The following is a 23,263-nucleotide window of genomic DNA, read 5'->3' on the forward strand; positions in this document are numbered from 1 at the left end:
CATTCTTTTATCCAGTCCCTTTTTGAAGCCATATCTGGTGGCAGGCACTACTTAAAGTGCTGCACCCTCGCATCAACCTTTATTCCTTTGTCAATCACCGAGTGATCTCGGGGGGGGGGGGGGGGGGGGGGGGGGGGGTGGTGGTTTCACTCGCTGAGTTTCTCCTATCTGACCACTGACTGGTTTGGAACACATTTTCTGTTCTGCTTTCATCGGACTAAAACTCAAAGCATTTCTTTGAACTTTTGTGAGCCCCACATATCATCAATAAAAAGAAGCCTTTAACAACCAAACTCGAAAGGAATGATATCTTTGACTTAGAGGATCATAAAACATGAATAATTAATATTGCGTAAAAATATTCAACAGGCAACATTTGGATATTTTTTAAACAGGAAAGCGATGCATATTTAGAAATAGCAGGATATGCTGCTGGATTCAACATGCTAAAAGTAAATGCTGCACTTTTAAGAATAAATCAAAATCTGAAGCAGTATTTGGATGCCAATGGCAAAACCTATACAAAAGAATATATTTTTAAAATGGCTCTCCTACTTAAATGTAATCGCCTTAGTATTAACTGAAGCCACCCCATAACTCAATTGATTTGAAATTTCACGACACAAATTATGTCACCCGTTGAACTAAAGATAATTGAAGAACAGCCTTAGTTTTTACACTTCATTGTCATCTGGGACGTATGTGGGTTTATTGGGTGGCACCAGTGGCTGTCTGACGGTGGTACGTGGAGAGTTCCTGCCAGCATTCTCGTTTGGATCATCCTCACGGTAGGTTCTCGCATTATCATCCCTTTTGGGATCTCTCTCCGCTGGCTCCTCATCCTCATAGCGTGGATCCCTGTAAAAACGCAACGTTGACCTCTTTATAGAACATTTAACAATACCAAACAAGAACAGGCCCTTCTTGTCTGTGCCAAGACTATCACTTACCTTCCTGCACATGATTCATATCCCTCCATTCCCTGCATATCCATTAAATATTCTTTAACACGGAATGTGGATCTGGCTAAAGCTTATTCACCGAGTTGGTCCTTATATTGGTGAACTTCCTATCCGAGTCATCACTCATAAACTTGTGTCTTTACATGCAGGTACTCCGGTGTACGAACATCCAATTTATGGACACCCCACACATACGGACAAGCATTTGGGAGCCCAGTGGGACAGATTTCCTGGCTGCGGTGGGCTGCAGGCATCATCTGGCAGGTGGGACCACAACCTTTCCATGTACCTTCTCTTCCCCATCCCCTTGATCCACTTCATGTGGATGTTGCCAGGACTTGTGTGGGGGGGGGGGGGGGGGGGGGGGGGGGGCGCTGATCTACAGGGAATGGTTGAGCAGGCTAGGACTTTATTCCTTGGAGCACAGAAGGCTGAGGGGCGATCTTATAGTGGTGTATAAAATCATCACAACTTCAGTACTCTATACACTGACTAATGAAGGGCAATGCAGCAAAAGCCGCCTTTGCTACCCTGTCCACCTGTGATAAGTTGATAAATGATAGGAGCAGAATTAGACCATTCAGCCCATCAAGTCTACTCTGCCATTCAATCATGGCTGATCTATCTCTCCCTCCCAACCCCATTCTCGTGTCTTTTCCCCATAACCCCTGACACCTGTACTAATCAAGAATCTATCTCTGCCTTAAAAATATCCACTGACTTTGTCTCTACAGCCTTCTGTGGCAATGAATTCCACAGATTCACTACCCTCTAACTAAAGAAATTCCTCCTCATGTCCTTCCTAAAGGAACGTCCTTTAATTCTGAGGCTAGGACCTCTGGTCCTAGACTCTCCCACCAGTGGAAACATCCTCTCCACATCCACTCTATCCAGGCCTTTCACTGGATAGCCCCTTTCAAGGAACTACGTACCTGCCTTCCTAGACCCCTCTGCTCTACAACATTCTCCAGGCCCATGCTATTCACAGTGAGGGTCCGACCCTGGTTGGACTTAACAAAATGCAACACCCTGCACTTTGATGATAAACTAAGATGCTGCCTAAGTAAACAAATTCCATGTTCTTATTATAAGGATAGAGAGTATCACCATTGACTGTAGAAGTGTCCTGTCCCAAAATGAGGCCTATCCATGTTCTCCAGAGATGCAGCCTGACTGGCTGAGTTATTCCTGCACTTTGTACCTTTTTGTTGTAAACCAACATCTGCAGTTCCTTGTGCCACCATTGTCAGTGTTCAATTATACTTACTCCATTTCATAGTCTTCGGGTAATTTTTCTTCACCTCGGCAACAGCAGCAGTAAACGATGATGCCAAGGATAATCAGCACACCCACCGCGCCCCCAATAATTCCACCATAAAATCCAATGCTCATGGATGCTACAAAATAAAACAGTCAGTACCAGTCAAGGCCCGTTAAAGAAAGATTGTCCGATTAACTATAATCTTTTTTTGAAAGGAAGTATCAACAAGACACGGTGAGGATACCGCATTTGATGAAGTAGTTCAGCAATTGATTGATCAAATCCCAGTGGATCCAAAGAAAGTGGCATTGGATTTGATGACTTATTTGACAAAGTAACGAGCATGTTAGATAACAAGGAAGCCAATGGATGTAACACACTTTGTTATACAAAATTTGGTTTGTGAAGTGCCCCATAAAAGAATACCGCATTAGATAAGCACCTGTGGACTTGAACATTAAGTCCAGGGGGTCAGATTTGGGGTTTTATACGTGTTCCAGATATATTGTCAGTGCAGAGGGGCTAGGAGCAAGGTCAAGTGTGCATCCCGGGTCAAGGTCTGGAATAGTACTAGGTGTGCAGTCAAAGCTGGGACAATGGCAGTGTTCAGCACTGGGAACCTAAGCAGGTAAGCAGCTGTGATCAGGGTAGAATAGAGGGCCAGGTGTAAGGCTGGACTCGGGGTCAGGAATGAGAGAAGGTATGCTACTGGAGTCAGGGTCAGGAGTAGTACCAGGTGTGCAGTGAGACCCAGGTTGGTTAACATGGGCCAAGTGCTTGATTATAATCTGATTTCCATACATGAATACACCAAGATCATTCATGTTCTGCATCTGTTGATCAGAGCTTGGCTCTACTATGGAATGTAATTTGGAATGTAATTAAGCCTAACCTTATTCATAGCTAATCCAATTTAAAGCATAAATATTGTATTCAAGTGTAAGTTAAAAGACTCGCTACAGTATGCACCAGATTGCACAATTGCACGCTCCCTTGGGCTTCGTCACTCACAATTTCTCACTCCCAACTCTCACCCAATGTTGGCAGCCCTGTTTATATGGAACAAGGAAGCCTGAAGGAAGATGCAAGTGAGGTGTAAAAAGTTGAGAGGCCCAGACAGAGTGAAGAGGAAATGCCCATTTCCATTGGCAGAGGGATCAATAACCAGGGAGTATGGATACAAACTATTTGGTAGAAGGATTAAAGGAATAGGGGTCTGGAATTTGCTGCCTACAGGATAGTGGAGATGTTGTTATTCGTGAAATTTTAATAAGTGTGTACCCAAGCACTTGGGGGGTGGTGACCAACAAGACTGTGAAGTGAGGGCTGGGAACTGGGGCCCACTAAAGTACTTCCATACTTGGGCTAAAGTACTTCCACACTTGGGCTAAAGTACTTCCACACTTGGGCTAAAGTACTTCCACACTTGGGCTAAAGTACTTCCACACTTGGGCTAAAGTACTTCCACACTTGGGCTAAAGTACTTCCACACTTGGGCTCAAGTACTTCAATACTCGGGCCAGACAAAAATGCTGGAGAAATCCAGCAGGTGAGGCAGCACCTATGGAGCGAAGGAAATAGGCAACCTTTCAGACCCTTCTTCAATACTCGGGCCAAATGGCTGCCCCTCTGTCCCCTAAAACCTCATGATCCATATCCCTCTAAGCCTTTCCTATCCATGTACCTGTCCAAATGTCTTTTAAATGTTGTGATCATACCTGCCTCAACTACCTTTGTAAAAATATTGCTCCTCAAGTTCCTGTCAATCTTTCTCCTCCACCTTAAACCCATGCCCTCTAGTTTATAATTTCCCTTATCTTATTTATTCCCCTCATGATTTTGTACTCCTGCCTCCTGCGCTCTAAGGAATAAAGTCCTAGCCTGCCCAATCTCTCCCTGTAGCTCAGGCCCTCAAGACCTGGCAATATCATCGTGAATCTCTTCTTGCACTCTTTTGTACAGTAGGTTGACCAGAACTGAGCATAGTACTCCATGTGTGTACTTCGTGCATTTAGATTATTTGAAATAAAAATGCTAAAGATAGAAGTGCTGTATTTCACATCATAAAATATCTGCGGCAATTGTACAGATAAATTAGAACAAAATAAATTAATACAAATAAAATTGAACAGAGTGACTTCTGTCGGATACTCACGTGGCATTACTGCTAAGGTGATATTGCAGGTCGCAGCTCTGATCTTATTTTTCGAGGTACAAATGAAGAAGCCAGATGTCTTGGCTGAAATATTTTTTAATATTAAACCATCTGCCTCTGAAGAATAAAATAATAAATGTTTTAGAATATTTAATTCAGAGTTAAGTTCTTCATCCTCAATCACGATTTTTCCTCTAATTGTGTTACTTTGCTGATGATGTGGTCATCTCTCAAAATTAAGCTGTGCTTGAAAATTTAGAGGTAAGTAGGCCTTCCGATGACCTTTTATTAAAATTATTGACGATATCACATTTCGCACTGTTAAATTGTCTTTTTGTTTATTTTTCATGCTTTAAAATCGAGCAATTCATAACTGGCAGTCTAATTTAGTTGAGTATAGGAGCAAAGAGTTAAGTTGAGTATAGGAACAAAGAGGTCCTTCTGCAGTTGTACAGGGCCCTAGTGAGACCACACCTGGAGTATTGTGTACAGTTTTGGGCCCCTAATTTGAGGAAGGACATTCTTGCTATTAAGGAAATGCAGTGTGGGTTTACAAGGTTAATTCCCGGGATGGTGGGACTGTCACATGCTGAGAGAATGGAGCGGCTGGGCTTGTATACTGGAATTTAGAAGGATGAGGGGATTCTCAGTGAAACATATAAGATTATTAAGGGTTTGGGCATGCTAGAGGCAGGAAACATGTTCCCGATGTTGGGGGAGTCCAGAACCAGGGGCCACAGTTTAAGAATAAGGGGTAAGGCATTTAGAACGGAGACGAGGAAACACTTTTTCAATTAGAGAGTTGTGAGTCTGTGGAATTCTCTGCCTCAGAGGGCGGTGGAGGCCGGTTCTCTGGATACTTTCAAGAGAGAGCTAGATAGGGCTCTTAAAGGATGCGGAGTCAGGGGATATGGGGAGAAGGCAGGAACGGGGTACTGATTGGGGATGATCAGCCATGATCACATTGAATGGCTCAAAGGGCCGAATGGCCTACTCCTGCACATATTGTCTATTAATCATTTGTGAAAATCTGCTTATTTTTTGGGGGGTTAAACACAATTTCAATTGATTTTAGTTTAACAACACTTATCAATAAAATAATGTTATGACGTTTTTGAAAAGTGTCTTTAAGAATGTTCTAGATCACTGGTTTTGCTTGTTCATGGCAGATTTTACATCAGAAAAAATATAGTGGGTTGTTAGCAGGTTAAGAAAAGATCATTTCAAAATTACTGCCCTTTTAAGTATATTTTGCCTTTCATTTAACAGCAGAGGTGTGGATTGGTGATGTATCCACAAGGACCACATACATAAAGAAAACTCTCACAATAGGTCCAATTTTCAGCTAATTCGCCAAGGTGTAGAGATTGAAATGGAAATAATAGAAATGAGAGCACTGATATAATGCTGTATTAGATTACCCAAGAACTGGGTGCGATCAATGATTGATTGAAACATGGAAACAGGCCCTTCGGCCCACCGAGTCCATGCCGACCCGTTCACACTAGTTCTGTTATCCTACTTTCTCATCCACTCCCTACACGAGAGGGACAATTTACAGAGGGCCAATTGACCTACAAACCCGCACGTCTTTGGGATGTGGGAGGAAACCCACACGATCACAGGGAAAACGTGCAAACTCAACACAGACAGTACTCAAGGTCTTTGGCGTTGTGAGGCAGCAGCTCGACCTGCTGCACCACCGTGTGCCCCAATAAGTTATTCTCATGACTGAAATAAAATCACAAGTTGGTATCTGCTTCATGAGGGACACATTGTGTTAAACAGCTGTGTGCTAAGTCAGATCACACGCAGGTTTTGATGAATATTTATAAAGGCTACGTACCCCGTTTGGACGTTAAAGGCAGTTCCCGTGGCTGATTCATGGGGCTGTAGTTTTGCCAGGAGTACACTGGGGCAGGCGACCCTTCCTCCGAGTGGCACATCAGTTTGACAGTCTCCCCATATTCTGCTTTGCCCTCTATTTTGCAAATGGGCGGCGTTGGAGGAACTGCAATTCAAAGACAGAAGTTTGTAAGTTCATGTCATAGGAGCAGAATTAGGCCATTCAGCCCATAGTCTACCCTGCATTTCGATCATGGCTAAAGATAGATACAGAGTGCTGGAGTAACTCAGCGGGACAGGCAGCATCTCTGGAGAGAAGGAATGGATGACGTCTCGGGTCGAGACCATTCTTCAGACTGATGATCATGGCTGATCTATCCTTCCCTCCCAACCCCATTCTCCTGCCTTCTCATCATAACCTTTGACACCCTTACTAACCAAGAACCTACCAATCTCTGCTTTAAAAATACCCAACAATTTGACATCCACCATCATCTGAGGTAATTCCACAGATTCACCACCCTCTGACTAAAGACATTTCTCCTCATCTCCTTTCTAAAGATACATCCTTTTATTCTGTGGCTGTGCCCTCTGGACCTAGAATCTCCCACTAGTGTAAAAATCCTCTCCACATCAACTCTATCCAGGCATTTCACTATTCGGCACGTTTCAATAAGGTTGTTCCTCATCCTTCTAAACTCCAGCGAGTACAGGCCCAGTGTTGTCAGACGCTCATCATATGTTAACCAAAATCATCCCCAGGATCATTCTTGTAAACTTCCTCTGGCCTCCTTCCTCAGATATGGTGCCTTCCTCAGGACTCCTTATTCAGACATGGTGCCCAAAATTGCTCACAATACTTTATAGGCCTGACCAGCGCCTATAAAGTCAGCATTACATCTAGGGTTGCCAACTGTCTCGTATTAGCCGGGACATCCAGAATATTGGGCTAAATTTGTTTGTCCCATACGGGACCGCCCTTGTCCCGTATTTGACTGCTACTTGAGGGGTTGAGTGGACTGTTGGTTCGGAGCGCTGTGTCCGGCCCCACCTCACCCGTCCCGACATAGTGCAGCCCATGGAGTGCCGGACTTTGCGCGCAACGTCGCGCAGCCCAGGCCAAAACCCCTCAGCTGACCCGCCGGCCGGGCTGTGTGTGCAGTCCAACACCCGGGCCAACTCATCATTCACCCAGCCACGGCAGAGCCGGTCAACGAATTGTTGTCGGAATTTGTCCCTTATTTTGACCTTTTGTCCCTTGGGAGTGAGAAAGTTGGCAACCCTCATTACATCTCTACTTTTGTATTCAAATCCTCTCAAAATAAATGCTAACATTGCATTTGCCTTCCTTACTACCGATTCAACTTACAAATCACCATTGCCCGGGTGATGTTTGTGGCAGGTTTCCTGAGGGTGCGTCCATCCAACTCCAATTTCTCCTTCGAATTTGTAAGTCAATGGGCTCCTGAATTGTTCTTTTCCACAGGTCCACATTGCTTACTTTGTCTCTCCAGCAGATGTTAAGTATTCTCCTAAGGCAGGTGCTAATGAATGTTTGTAGCCTGTTTGCAGTGTGTTTTGTGGTTTTCCATGTCTCTGATCCATACAGCATCACCTGTTTCACATTTGAGTTAAAGATGCGTATGTTGCTGGTGATTGAGATGTGTTTTGAGCTCCAGATCTTCCTGACCATGTTAACCATCACGCTAGCGTTATTGATTCTACTTTTTATGTCTGCCTCAGCCCCTCCAGTGATGTCCACAACACTGTCTAGGTATGTGAATGTTTCTACCTCCTCTAGAGCAGTGTTGTGCATAAGGAAAGTATTGCTGGTTTTGGAGTGGATCCTCATCACCTCTGGAGCATCTCTAGAGAGAAGGAATGGGTGACGTTTCAGGTCAAGACCCTTCTTCAGACTGGTTAGGGATAAGGGAAACGAGAGATATAGACGATGATGTAGAGATAAAGAACAATGAATGAAAGATATGCTAAAGAAACAGGCCATTGGTAGCTGTTTGTTGGGTGAAAATGAGAAGCTGGTGCGACTTGGTTGGGGGAGGGATGGAGAGAAGGAATGCCGGTATTACCTGAAGTGAGAGAAATCAATATTCATACCACTGGGCTGTAAACTGCCCAAGTGAAATATGAGATGCGGTTCCTCAAATTTGCATTTAGCCTCACTCTAACAATGGAGGAGACCGAGGACAGAAAGGTCTGTGTGGGAATGAGAAGGAGAATTAAAGTGTCCAGCAACCGGGAGATCAGGTAGGTTCAGGCGGGCTGAGCGAAGGTGTTTAGCGAAACGATCGTCCAGTCTACGTTTGGTCTCGCCGATGTACAAGAGTCCACATCTTGAACAACGGATACAGTAGATGAGGTTGGAGGAGGTGCAAGTGAACCTCTGGCTAACCTGAAAGGACTGTCGAGGTCCCTGGACAGAGTGGAGGGAGGAGGTATAGTGACAGGTGTTGCTACTTCTGCGGTTGCAGGGGAAGGTACCTGGGAAGGGGGTGGTTTGGGTGGGATGTGTTAACCAGGGAATTGTGGAGGGAATGGTCTCTGCTGAAGGCGGAAAGGGGTGGAGATGGGAAAATGCGGCTAGTTGGAGGTGGCGGAAATTTTGGAGGATTATGTGTTGTATTGACGGCTGATGGGGTGAAGGTAAGGACTAGGGGGACTCTAGTCTCTGTTGCGACTAGGGGGAGGGGGAGCAAGGGCAGAGCTGTGGGGTAACGAGGAGACAAGATTGAGGGTCATATGTATGATGGGAGGGGAACCCCCGTTTCTTAAAGAATGAGGACATCACGGATATCTTCGTCACTTCTTAGCCCACTCTCCGTACTTGTCCAAGTCCTTCTGCAGACTCCCTGCTTCCTCTACACCGCCTGCCCCTACACCTATCTTTGTATTATCTGCATTCTTGTCCATAAAGCCATCATCCAAATCATTGATGTACAACGTGAAGGTTTCAATTGCCTGTCTCGAGCGGCAAGTTCATGCCAATCTCACTAATTCCAGTATAGGGTCATGCATCGGGATGGGACATTTCCTGTGGAACCATATGTAACATCCTGCATTTGTAATGTGCCTTTAATGTAGTAAGATATCTAAATTGCGTTTCAGAAGCTTGTAATGGTTGCACTTGGGACTGGGGTTTTTTTGCGCTAATGTTGGGGTTATTTTTAATGTATTCTATTGTTTATTGTATTTTCCATGAGCAGTGTGTTCGCAGGCCTGTTATGCTGCTGCAAGGAAGAACTTCATTGTCCTGTTTTTTGTACAGATGACAATTAAAACACTCTTGACTCTTATGAAACCAAGTTTGACACAAGGAGGAGGCATGCTCTACAACTCTATTGACGTAAATGGGCTGGGAATGTTACGGGAGATAGGAAATGTGGCCACATAGATTCAAGTCATTAAATTTGTAAATTTGCCTGCTTATTGTACGACAAAGCGAGTGAAAAATTTTGCTGTGAAAATCTATTTGCTTCAGTCACATGCAGTGGGGAAGGGATTGTCACACCAGCCTCTCCTGTGGGCTGTTCCACGTCAGTTGCCCAAGGTCATTGACTTGTAATTACCTCCTACTTCAAGGGAAGTTAGGGATGTAAATTGCACAGTGCACACATAACGAGAACAAATAAAATAGTTGCCAGCAGCTTGATGCAGTTGACTGCTTGCCCAGAGATGCAGTGCGTGTGTGTGCACATTCCACACTGAGGGGGGGGGGGGGGGGATGGGATCCAGTATCTCCTGAGTAATGCAGCAATTGCAGTCTTCACCCCTTTCTAGGCCAGAGGTTTCGGGAGTTGCCAGAGAGGACAACTACACTGCACAATTAGAGTCAGAGTCGTACAGCACGGGAACAGGCCCTTTGGCCTGACTTGACCATGCCGACTAACATGCCCCCATCTACACTCGCCCCACATGCCCACGTTTGGCCCATATCTCCGTTTCATCCGTGCAGGCACGGAAATCGCTATCACAACATGGAGGGGACCGGGGGGGGGGGGGGGGGGACACAATTTCCTGGCGGCCACGCGCGCACGCGCACACTCACAGACGTGAGGCTTCGGAGGCTTCAGCCGTGGGCCCTGTGGACGGTAATTACGGGAACGACGACCCAGGCTTATGGCCAGCGCTGAGAAGCAGCGCTAAATCCAGCTCAGCTCTGCCTGTCTCGCCGGGTTAACCTACAGCCCTGTCTGGAATGACGGGACACCAGTCTGGAGCCGCAGAGCTAGCGCTGCTCCTCCGCGCTGGCTGTAAGCCTGGGCCGTCGTTCCCGTAAGTCCAGGCAGGGCTGTAGGTTAACCTGGCAGGACAGGCATTTGAGCTGGATTTAGCGCTGCTTCTCTGCGCTGGCTGGGGGCACCACTCTGGACGTCTCTGGGGGCACTCGGGTGGGGACGGTCCAATGGCAGTTCAGCAGCGATTGCAGCGCAGGAGACCCGGGATCGATCCTGGCTGCGGATGAGGCGCAGGTCTGTGTCCAGAGCAGCCGAGAGTGTTTGTCGCTTGTGACCCTATGACCTAGGCATGCAATTCAAGCTCGGATCTATGATCTTTGCTCCACGGACGTCTCCCTCCAATCACTGCGCTCTATCCTCAGTCTGCCTCTGACAGACACCTCCCTCCTCCAATCATCATGGGTGTCCCCCCCCCCCACCCATTGCCTGCTGACCGACGTCTCTCTCGTCCAATTGGCGCCCTCAATCATCAGTCCCACCCCCACAGTCTAGCGGAAAGCAGAAATTTCTCCGGGTTTTAAAATCTGGATTACAAAAAATGGGGGGCGGGGGGGGTCGTCCCCCCTGGCCCCTCCGGGATTTCCGCCCCTGCATCCGCATACCTCTCCACAGACCAAGAACAAATTGGGTCAGAAAATATGACTCAACAAGAGGCCACAGAAAAGGGTGTTATTAGAAGGGAAGAACAAAATGACGGGCCTGCAATGATCTGCAGCTGCTGGAATCCTGAATAAAAGGTACAGTGGTGGAGGAACTCAGCGGGTCAGGCAGCACCTGCAGAGGGAATGGACAGGCATCGTTTCGGGTCAGGACCCTTCTTCGCTCTGCACAAACCTCTTATGACGGTACATCACAACAACCTCAAACTACATTTTAATATTCACGGCAAAATCTGCGACTCAAAGTTTGTGGTGTTACTGTCAAGTAAGATCGAGTCTTACTGGAGACATTTCCAATGTTTGTTGTTTAGTCACACACAAGGTCATAGCAGCATTTCTAATATAGAAAAGCTGTCCAACCTTAATGATTCTCATTGTGAATGTGAAGAACTTATTACAAGGCAAAACATCCTGGCTGATGTCACCTTCAAGAAATACGTCAAGGATATTTAACGAACGGCAAGCTATGTTTGAGAAAATAACCTTGATATATCATTTAAAAACGCATTCAAAGACCTGGACATTTTACATGAAAGCTAGTAATGACACATTACTACTAAGCAAGCTGAAATCTGCATAGAAATATTTTCCGAAGCCCTTACCCAATACAATCACATCCACTGTTTCTTTCCGCGTGCCAACCAAGTCAAGAGGTGTTGTGACTTCTACCACGTAGGATCCAGTGTCAGTTATCTGCGCATTCTGGATCGCTATTGAACAATCTTCCCCGTTGGCATTTCCTGTAAAGTTTACTCTGCCCTTGTAGTTTTTTCCAACGCTGTACATTCCGTCGTAGAAGTACTGGATTACATCGATCTAAAAAGAACAGTAGAACTTAGTATTGGACAAAGCAGACACAAAGAACTACAGATGCTGGTTTACAAAAAAAGACACAAAGTGCTGGAGAAACTCGGTGGGTCAGGCAGTATCTGTGGATAACGTGAATAGGTGACGTTTCGAGTCGAGACCCTTCGGCACATCCTGTCCATCATGACCAAGTTGTCCCTACTTAACCTCTTTTGCCTGCATTTTGTCCATATTCCTCAAAACCTTTCCAATCCATATATCTTTTAGTAATTGTATGCGCTTCCATAAGCAGTTCAGTCCTGATAAGGACTACACTGTGAGTGAAAAGGTTACCCCTCTTAAATCTCTCACCTTAAGCCTGTGCCCTCTAGATTTAGAATCCTCTACCCTGGGACAAAGACAGTGAGCGTTCACTCTCTCCATGCCCCTCATGATCTTGTAGACCTCAATAAGGTGGAAGTGGATCCTGAGGCTTAACTGCCACCCAAGAGGTGCTCGACCGATGGGATACCTGGGTCAGAGTTTCTTGGTTCCCAGGGTGGAGGTGGTGAGAACAGCCGCTGGATGTGAGGGCGGACATTGGACACACTCATGCCCATCTTTATTGACAGTTCTGAGATACAAAACACTGAACCTTTCCAGCATAAACAGACTGCACCCATACAAAAATAAATTCAACTTGAAAATCCTTTATGACTAAAAGCAATGGATATGTGTTTAGTTTTGAGATTGAGCATGGAAACAGGACCATCAGCCCGCCGAGGCCACGCCGACCATCGATCGATCACCTGTTCACACCAGTTCTATGTTATCTCCCTTTCCCCATCCACTCCCTACACACTGGCGGCAATTTACAGAGCACCAATTAACCTACAAACCCGCACGTCTTTGGGATGTGGGAGGAAACCGGAGCATCCGGAGGAAACCCACACGGTCACAGGGAGAACATGAAAACTCCACTACCGTGCCAAAGATATTTAGGAAATAAGGCACAAGCAGGGTGCTGTAGGCTACAGACAATCTCACTGAGTGACGGAACTTGTGAATTGATTGGCCATCTCGAGTGTATGGACATCACCATTAATAGTACTTGTAAGCAATTCATTTCAAGAAGTCCTACCGCAGAGACAAATGCTTACCGTTGGATCATCTCCACTCGGTACTTCTTCGACTAGAATCCATTCAATGTTAAGATTGGTTTTAGTTGGTGCGATGGTTTGATAGGTACATTGTAAATGTAAAGCATCTCCTCGAGCTATTTCCATGTGCGGGACCTTCACGTTGATCATCATTGCATTCAAGGATGTAAGTGCTTTAGATTTTAAAAAAGAGAATAAAATATGTTAGCCAAATTATAGGCCCAACTGAATCTCAAAAACATCATTTACCATTCTCTCAAATCATCTGTGATCTACATACAGCTCCGACACCACAATCCTGATTAGAATTCTCATCCCACCAGCTTGCCTGACACACAAATACATTTGGTATAGTCAGCTCTCTCTGAGAACTATGACCCTGACAAGTGCAAGTGGACCGGGATGCCTTCTCCGGCAGTGTGAAACAGAATGGTGGTAACGAGGAAGAGATTGAGAGCTGAAAAACCTATAAAGACATTGTGTGAAGTCTTTTAACTTAAAAAATAGGCCCAGCACTCCACACCATCAAATGCAGCCACAACAGGCGCTGCCTCAAGAAGGCGGCATCTATCATGAAGGTAGTGTTGCCAACTGTCCCGTATTAGCCGGGACATCACATATATTGGTTTGTCCCATACGGGACCGCCCTTGTCCCGTATTTGACTACTACTCGGCTCGAGGGGAATGTCGGGTCGGAGCTCCTCATCTGCCACCGCCTCACCCATCCCGATGTAGTGCAGCCCATGGAGTGCAGCAGCAGCTCCTTGCCCGTGGCCCCGTCGTTCAGTATTCCGGCCTTTGGACCTTCGCTTACCGCCGACACCACCACCACCCCTCCTTCTCATGGCCTCCTTCATCATCGGTTCATGAGTTGGACGGAGCGCCGGACTTTGCGTGGCCTGGGCCAAAACTCCTCAACTGGGCTGGGCTTTGTGTGCAGTCCAGCACCCGGGCCAACTGATACACCCAGCCACGGCCAAGTCAGTCAATGAAATGCTGTCGGGAATTTGTCCCATATTTTGACCTTTTGTCCCTTAGTTGGGAGTGAGAAAGTTGGCAACCCTACATGAAGGATCCCCACCATCCGGGCCGTACCCTCTTCTCATTGCTACCGTCGGGCAGGACGTACAAAAGCCTGAAGTCCCACACCTCCAGGTTCAGGAACAGCAACTTTCCTACATCAGACACAGGCAACTTTAATCCAACCTCCCTACAGAATACCACTGTACCACTTATTTGGATTGATTGAAAGATACAGCATGGAAACAGGCCCTTTGGCCCACCATCGATCACCCGTTCACACTAGTTCTATGTGATCGCACTTTCCTATCCACTTCCTCCTCACTGGGGGCAATTTACAGAGGGCCAATTAACCTACAAACACGCACGTCTTTGGGATGTGGGAGGAAACCAGAGCACCCAGAGGAAACCCACGTGGTCACGGAGAGAGTGTGTAAACTCCACGTAGACAGCATGAGGTCAGGATCCAACCTGGGTCTCTGATGGTATGTGGCAGCATTTCCACCCACTGCATCACATATGCCTAAATGCTGCTGCAAGATTTTCACTGTCCCCTCGACTTAAGTCTATGCCCTCTAGTTATGGAATCCTCTACCCTGGGAAAAAGCTTGTGAGCATTCACTTTATCCGTCCTGCTCATGTTCTTGTGAACCTCCACAAGCACAGCCCACAGTCTCCTACGTTCAAAAATAAAAGGTCCCGGCCTATCCAACCTTTCCCTACAACTGATTTCAGACCGATGGTCTCAAAAAGGGTTCCAGCACAAAACATTGTCTGCCCATCCCTCCCACAAGTGCTGCCTGACCCGCTGAGTTCCTCCAGCACTTTGTGTTTTTCTAGACTGTGACAGTTAGTTGACCGCAAAAGTTTATTTTGATATCTGAAGATGTTTTGTCAGCAAACACTCTTTGCTGACATAAATGATTTGAACATCCTCTCCCTGTTTGTAAGGATTGAAAAAAATCCTCAGTACAGAATGGTGATAAGGTTTGGTTAATTTAAAGTTTTGAACATACTCGTAAATAAGATTGTACTTTAATAATCTCTAATGTAAACAGGAGCACAAGGAAATGCAGTTGTTGATTTACAAATAAAGACACAAAGTGCTGGAGTAACTCAGTGGGTCAGGCAGCATCACTGAAGAACATGGATAGGTGACATTTCAGGTCAGGACCATTCTTCAGGGCTGCTGTTCGAAGTTCAGTCTGAAGAAGGGTCCCGACCTGAAATGCCAGCTATCCATGTTCTCCAAAGATGCTGCCTGATGCACTGAGTTACTCCAGCACTTTGAATTTCTAATGTAGGTTACAGATAGCTGAGCAAGTTATCTTGGGTTGTGTGTAGCTTAAGGTTGGAGACACCTTCATAGAGTCGAACAGCACAGAAACAGACCCTTCAGCCCAACTCATCCATGCCGACCGAGGTCCCCATCCAAGCCAGTCCCATTTGTCTACATTTGGCCCATATCCCTCCAAGCCTATCCTATCCACATATCTGTCCAAGTGTCTTTTAAATGTTGTTATAGTCCCTGCCTCAACTACCTCCTCTGGCATCTTATTCCCTACACCCACCATCCTCTGAGTGAAAAAGTTGCCCCTCAGGTTCCTATTAAATCTTTCCCCTCATACCTAAACCTTGTGCCCTCTGGATTAAGAATCCTATACGCTGGGGAAAAGCCGGTGAGAATTCATTTTATCCGTACCCCTCATGATCTTGTCCACCGCACCAGCCTCTTACGCTTCAAACAAAATAGTCCCAGCCTATCAAACCTCTCCCTGTAACTCAAGCCCAGGTCAGCATTTGGTGGCCCCTTATTAGATATCAACTTTTATTGCTTTGTTTTTATGATATTAAATTTAGTTTTACTAGAATGTTGCCTGGGTTTCAGCAACTAAGTTACAGAGAAAGGTTGAACAAGTTAGGGTTTTATTCTTTGGAGCGCAGAAGGTTAAGGGGGGACTTGATAGAGGTCTTTAAAATGATGAGAGGGAAAGACAGAGTTGACGTGGATAAGCTTTTCCCACTGAGAGTAGGGAAGATTCAAACAAGGGGACATGACTTGAGAATTAAGGGACAGAAGTTTAGGGGTAACAGGAGGGGGAACTTCTTTACTCAGAGAGTGGTGACTGTGTGGAATGAGCTTCCAGTGAAGGTGGTGGAGGCAGGTTCATTTTTATCATTTACAAATTAATTGGATAGTTATATGGACGGGAAAGAAATGGAGGGTTATGGCCTGAGCGCAGGTATATGGGACTAGGGGAGAATATGTGTTCGGCACGGACTAGAAGGGTCGAGATGGCCTGTTTCCGTGCTGTAATTGTTATATGGTTATTGTCACGTGTACCGAGGTAAAGTGAAAAGCTTTTTTTGTTGCATGCTATCCAGTCAGCAAATTGATTCATGATTACAATCAAGCCGTCCACAGTGTACAGATACAGGATAAAGGGAATAATGTTCAGTGCAAGGTAAAGTCCAGCAAAATCAGATTAAAGATCATTTTAAGGTTGCTGGTGGCCTTGCCGAGGCAGCGTGAGGTGAAGATGGAGTCAGTGGAAGGGCGGTTGGTTTGTGTGATGGTCTGGGCAGCGTCCATAACCCCCTACAGGTCTTCAATGGAGCTGTTCCCAAATTATGCTGTGAAGCATCCTGATAAAATACCACCTACACCGCATTTGTAGAAGTTGGTGAGAGTTGTTGGGGACTTGCCGAACTTCCTCATCCTTGTAAGGAAGTCGAGGCTCTCTCGGCCATTGCTTCGATATGGCTGGTGCAGGACAAATGGCTGGTGATATTTACTCCTAGAAACGTGATATTTTCATCCATCTCTACTATGGTGCCATCAATGTATTCCGATGTGTGAGTACCGCTTCGCTTCCTGAAGTTGATCACTATCAAGATACAAGATACATATATTTGTCACATGTACCAACTGGTACAGTGAAATGTGTGGTCGCCATACAGCCATACGAATAATAATAGTCTTTAACACAAACATCCCCACACAGTGGGATCAAAGTTTCCCACTGTGAGGGAAGGCTCCAAAATCCAGTCATCCTCCTCTCTTGTCCTCCCGTGGTCGGGGGGCTCCCGAACCCCCCGTTGTCGCCGCTACAGGCAGCCCGATGTTCAGGCCCGCTCGACGGGGTGATGGAAGTCCGACGTTGGGACTGGAGGGCATCCTCAGCGGCTTGGACATCCAAATTGGCCACCTCCTACTGGAGTCCGTGGCTCCCGAAGTCCACAGGCCGCAATGGGCAGAGATTCAACGCAGGCGGCCCTCGGCAAAGGCCCTTAGGACTCCGCGGTGTTGAAGTCAGCGCCGCCCACGCTGGGAACTCTCCAAACCGCAGCTCCGATGTAGAAGCAGCAGGCCCAACACTCCGGAGCTTCGACGGCGATCCAGGTGAGCAATCGCCCGCTCCGCTATGTATCGAGCGCTGCGCTGCCGCTGCTGAAGCTCTGGTCCGTGTCCCCGGCAGGAAAGGCCGCTCCAATCCAGGTGGTAGGGCGAGGACGCGACTCGGAGAATAGTCGCATCCTCTCCTTCGTGTTGCTGACATTGAGAGAAAGGTTGTTGTCTCGGCACCAGTTTACGAGGTTCTCAATCACCTTCCCATACCCTGTTCATTATTTGACATAAGTCACCAAAATGTACGTTTTCCCCAAATGATTAGCTCAGCACACCGATATTCTGGGTGACAACGGAGGGCCAATCAACACAGACAGCTTAATGCATTGATTTAAACGTTTCCATTCACAAAATGACTGATTTAGGCCAAAGGTACCAGAACCAGAAGCTGCCTCAAAGATCCTTAGTTTTCAGCATTTCTCCCTACGATCAAATGATAGGAAAACAAACTCCTTCAGAGAACATTAGTCGGGAGATTGGAAGTACATTCAAAAGCAGCAACTATTTCACTGGATAAATAATGCATATTTCTGGTCAGCAAAAACAAAAATAAAGTAGTGGTTAATGATTGAGGAAGTCACTCACCTACAGTCTGCTAAAGGGAATCGTGAATAACACTCAAAAAAGAACCATGTGGACCGTTTCAAAAAAACAGATCTTTGGAGATTGGGAAAGGGAGAAAATCTGGACAGGCCGTACGATAGAGTGAACAAGGGCAGAACCAATTGATCTATCTCATTGGAGGAGAACATAGAACTGTACAGCAGCAGAACAGGCCATTCGGCCCACAATGTTTGCCAAACCAGATGACAAGACCAAGACTAATCTGCCTGCATGTGATCTATGCATGTCCATGCACCTATCCAAAAGTCTCTTAAACACCATCATCATATCTGCCTCCACCACCACCCCCATCAGTGCGTTCCAGGCCTCCACTACCCTCTGTGTAAAAAAACATGCCCTGCACATCTTTCAAATGTTGTCCCTCTCATCTTAAAGCTATTTCCCCTTATATTTGAGTTTTCCACCCTAGTTAGTTTAGTTTATTGTCACGTGTACCGAGGGACAATGAAACATTTTTGTTGTGTGCTATCCAGTCAGCAGAAATACACAATTACTCTCGAGCCGTTCCCAATGTACGGATAAATGATAAGGGAGTCATAGAGTCATATAGAGATACAGCATGGTCCAACGTACCCACACCGGCCAACATGTCCCAGCTAAACTAGTCCCACCTGCCTGCGTTTGGCCCATATCCCTCCAAACCTGTCCTATCCATGTACCAGTCTAACTGTTTCTTAAAAGATGGGATAGTCCCAGCCTGAACTACCTCCTCTGGCAGCTTGTTCCACCCACCCACCCTTTGTGTAAACAAGTTACCCCTCTGATTCCTATTAAATCTTTTCCCCTTCACCTTAAACCTATGTCCTCTGGTCCTCAATTCACCTACTCTGGGCAAGAGACTTTGTGCATCTACCCAATCTATTCCTCTCATGATTTTATACACCTCTCATAGATTTAAAAAAAAACGTTTAGTGCAAGATAAAGTCAGTAAAGCACAATCAAAGATAGTTTGAGGGTCACCAATGAGGTAGATAGCAGTTCAGGACTGCTCTATGGTTGTGGTAGGATGGTTCAACTGTCCCTGAATCTGGAGGTGTGCATTTTCACACATCTATACCTTTTGCCCGATGGGAGAGTGAGAAAGAAGGAATGGCCAGGGTGCAACTCATCCTTGAGAAAAAGTTGATGTCTGTCTACTCTATCTCTGCCTCTCATCATTTCATATGCTTCTCTCAGGTAAAGAAAGTTTTGTGGTGTGGTTTGATGGAGGAGGAGAGGACTGTTGCTGATTGAGATGGAGTTAGGGGGGGAAATTGTTTTTAGTCAAAGAGCTTTTATGATCCCTGATGTCGAAAATGGAATTGGCAATTTCAAACAGGATTGGATATGCATCTGTGGATGCATAACGTGCCGGGCAAGGGACAAAGAGCGAGAGAATGGGGCCACGCAGTTACTCTTGTGTACCCCAGCGTATACCTGTGTCAGAACAATGCTGGAAATAACTCTTTGCTGCCCTGTGTCATTTTGTGATTAACACATTCGATTTGCAAGTTTCATTTCACATTAATAATGTAGACAAAATGATGATGAACAAAGTTGTGTTTTGATCACAGGTTGGGAAGAAGGATTGTTTGTATCTTCCAACGGCCTGTTTATTGCACAATTGTGGCACAGGTTTCAGGCACGCCCAGTTTCTGGCATGGCACACCTCACCTCTGCATGAAACAGCTCTGCGACAAGGAGAAGGAAGTGGCAATTACCCACAGCAGTGCTACTGTTGAAAGATGGGATAGTCCCAGCCTGAACTACCTCCTCTGGCAGCTTGTTCCAAGTCAGCTTTGGCCTGAGTTAGGTTTAGGTTTATTATTGTCAACTGTACTGAGGTAGCATGAAAAAAAATGCTGCTTGCTATGATAATACTACACATAAATACAGTCAAGCCAAACTCCAGTACAATTGATAGAGCTATGGGGAAGATACAGAATGCAGAATATAGTTATCAGCATGGCAGCAAACCAGTTCCAGAGACAAAGTCCAATGTCCGCAATGGGGTAGAGGTGAATCAGACAGTATTCTAGCTCATGGAAGGACAGTTCAGAAGCCTGATAACAGAGGGGAAGAAGCTGTTTCTGAGTCTGGTGGTGCACGCTTTCAAGCTTCTGTACCTTCTGCCGGACAGGAGCGAGGAGACGAAGGAATGACTCTGGCAGGAGAAGTCTTTGATGATGTTGGCAGCTTTTGCGAGACAGCATGAGGATTAGATAGTCAGTGGTGGGGAGTTGGGTCTGTGTGATGGACTGGGCTACATCTAAAACTCTCTGCAATTTCTTGCAGTCTTGGGCAGAGCTGTTTCCAAACCAAGCTGTGATGCAACTCGACAGTGTGCTTTCTGTGTTGCATCTGTAGAAGTTTGTAAGAGCCACTGGAGACACGCCAAACTTCCTCAGTCTCTTGAGCAAGTAGAGGCGGTGATGTGCTTTCTTGGTACAGACCATTAATCAACGACCCACTCACAAGAAATGAAGAGTCTTTTAACATTTTAAAAAGAAAGTTCTTCTAAAGCAAAACACAACGTGCTGGAGGAACTCAGCAGGTCAGGTCGTATCTATGGAGGGAATGGACCAGTGACGTTTAGTTTCGGGTCCCTTCTTCAGACTGATGGAGTAAGGGGGGTAAGAAAGGTGGGGGGAGGGAAGGGGGCAGGACAAAGCCTGGCAAGTGATAGGTGGATACAGATGAGGGGGTGATCGGCTGGTGGGTGGGGTAAGTGACTAAGGAACCAAAAGAATGTCAAATAAGGAGAGAGGAGGAGGAGTGGAGCTGGAAGGAGGGATATGGGTGGGAGGGAGAGGGGATGAGAGGGGGGTGGGTGAAGGGAGATGTGGTCGTTGGGGGTGAGAGCTGAATGTAAGGATGAGGGGAAATGGCTCTACCCGAAATGTCACCCATTCCTTCTCTCCAGAGATGCTGCCTGTCCCGCTGAGTTACTCCAGCATTTTGTCTACCTGGAGTGATTTGAAATGTACATGTAATGAGAATATCGATAAACAAGCGGGCGGTGCGGGCAGGCAGGCCCGGTGCGGTTGGGTTCAGACTGAGCTGCCGGAGACGTGACAGGGAGCGGGCAGCCGAGTGTTGGGGGTTAAACACTGACATTACTAAACCCCACCACCACACAACCCGCCGTTAAACGCAGGCCAACTCCAACCCCGAAACCGGACGGTCAGACAGTCACACACAAAACGCTGGAGTAACCCAGCGGGACAGGCAGCATCTCTCGAGAGAAGAAATAGGGGAACCGGCCCTTCGGCCCAACCGTCCATGCCGACCGAGATACGCCATCTAAAATAATCCCAGTTCATGGAGATCCTGAATAAGACACAAAGTGCTGGAGTAACCCAGCGGGACAGGCAGCATCTGTGGAGAACATGGATAGATGATGTTCTTGGTCGGGACCATTCTTCACACTGGTCTCCAACATTCCTCCAGTCTGTGTCTTTTTTGTGCACTTTGTGTCTTCCCCTCCCCCCTTTCCCCCCTAAACCAACATCTGCAGTTCCCTCCGTCTCCTCGCGGAAACCCAACCCAGTTTCCAAGCCCCAAATGTGGCCGCACAAGTTCCCGCACAGTTGCCAACACGACCCAAGTTCAGAACAAGATCCAACCAGGTGCACCTTTTCAGTCGGGAGGGAGATTTAATGGAGACCTGAGCGGTAATTGCTTTACACAAAGGGCGGTGGATATAATGTTCGAGCTGCCGGAGGAGGCAGTTACTGTCGCGACGTTTAAGAAACATTTGGACATGGATAGGACAGGGTTTGGGGGATACGGGCCAAACACAGGCGGTGGTGTAACTGGGACATGTTGCTCGGTGCGGGCCAGTTGGACCAGTTTCCACAATCTATGACTCAATAATTCCAGGTATTTTAAAGATGAGATTCATAATGATAGATGAACTAGGCCCAACTGTACAAGTTACCAACTCTCCCAGTCTCGGCTGTGCTTACACCGCGCACAACTCTCGGAGTTTTGGAGACTTTCACTATTTGAAAGTTAATGTCCGGGCGACCAGGTAAAGGTGCTACAGGTTGCAATGCCCCGGCAGCTCGATGTGAGCCCAGACCCTTGTGTGGGCTGAACGGGGGGAGTGGGTGTGAGCAGGGCGAGTGTGCAAGGTGTGCCCGGTCCAAATCCCACACTTACCGGCCAGCAGGTAGAGGAGCGCGGCGCCGCTCATTGCGCCGAGAGCAGCGGCCGCGGGAGCTTCGCCCCGACAGCGAGGGAGGGAGGGAGGACAGGTGAGCCGGGTCCAGGTGAGCCGGGGTCGGGCACAGGTGAGCCGGGTCCAGGTGAGCTGGGGTCGGGCACAGGTAAGCCGGGTCCAGGTGAGTCGGGCGCAGGTGAGCCGTTTCCAGGTGAGCTGGGGTCGGGCACAGGTAAGCAGAGCCGCGCCGCTCCCCTCCACCCGGAAAACGGAGATTGTGTCAATCAGAGCACATCCACCACCCTCCCCGCCGCGGTGATTGGGCTCAGACACACCCCGGTCCTGCCCCCTCTATCTCTACCTCTCCCCTCCTGTACTCTCCGTGCGGACAGGCAGAGGAAGCACAGGTGAGCCGGTTCCAGGTGAGCCGGGGTCCTCCCTCTCAGCGGCCGCTGGTGCCCCGGGGTCATTATAAAAACGGTCTTTATGAAAACCAATAAAGAATGTCTGAGGAAGAGCTCCGACCCGAAACGTCACCCGTTCCTCCTCTCCAGGGATACTGCCTGTCCCGCTGCGTTACCCCAGTAAACCGGCAACTGCAGTACCTTCCTGCACAAGGACGTTTTCATTTGCTTAGATGAACGAGAAGAGATTGTTGTGTACAAGTTTCCTCCCCATCTCTCCCCTGTCCTTTACCCCCTATCTCTCTCCATCCCCCCCCTCCCCCCCCCCGCATCTACCCCATCACAATATGCAATTTGTCCAACCGTCTGTTTAACAACCCTCTCCCCTCACCTGTATCTGCCAGGCTTTGTCCCACCCCACTTCTCTTCCAGCCTTCTCCCCCCCCCCCACCCCCCATCGGTCTGATGAAGGGTGCCGACCCGAAACGTCACCTATCCATGTTCTCCAGAGATGCTGCCTGACCCACTGAGTTCCTCCAGCACTTTCTGTGCTTTTTTTTGTTCAATGATACTTTATTGTC

General features: G+C 47.1%; 1 protein-coding gene across 1 annotated transcript in view; it reads right to left on the minus strand.

The window, feature by feature from the left end:
* LOC116980799 (cell surface A33 antigen-like) overlaps positions 1-23,263 on the minus strand; it is a 64,636-nt gene continuing 41,373 nt past the window's right edge. Inside the window, exons 5-7 of the mRNA XM_033033393.1 lie at positions 4,379-4,495; positions 2,230-2,359; positions 1-858 (exon numbers count right to left, since the gene is read on the minus strand). Of these exons, the coding sequence (XP_032889284.1) occupies positions 675-858; positions 2,230-2,359; positions 4,379-4,495 (431 nt within the window). The 3' untranslated portion in view covers positions 1-674. The remainder of the gene's footprint in view (positions 859-2,229; positions 2,360-4,378; positions 4,496-23,263) is intronic.

This window comes from Amblyraja radiata, chromosome 14 (assembly GCF_010909765.2).
Source record: "Amblyraja radiata isolate CabotCenter1 chromosome 14, sAmbRad1.1.pri, whole genome shotgun sequence".
Taxonomy (NCBI): Eukaryota; Metazoa; Chordata; class Chondrichthyes; order Rajiformes; family Rajidae; genus Amblyraja; species Amblyraja radiata.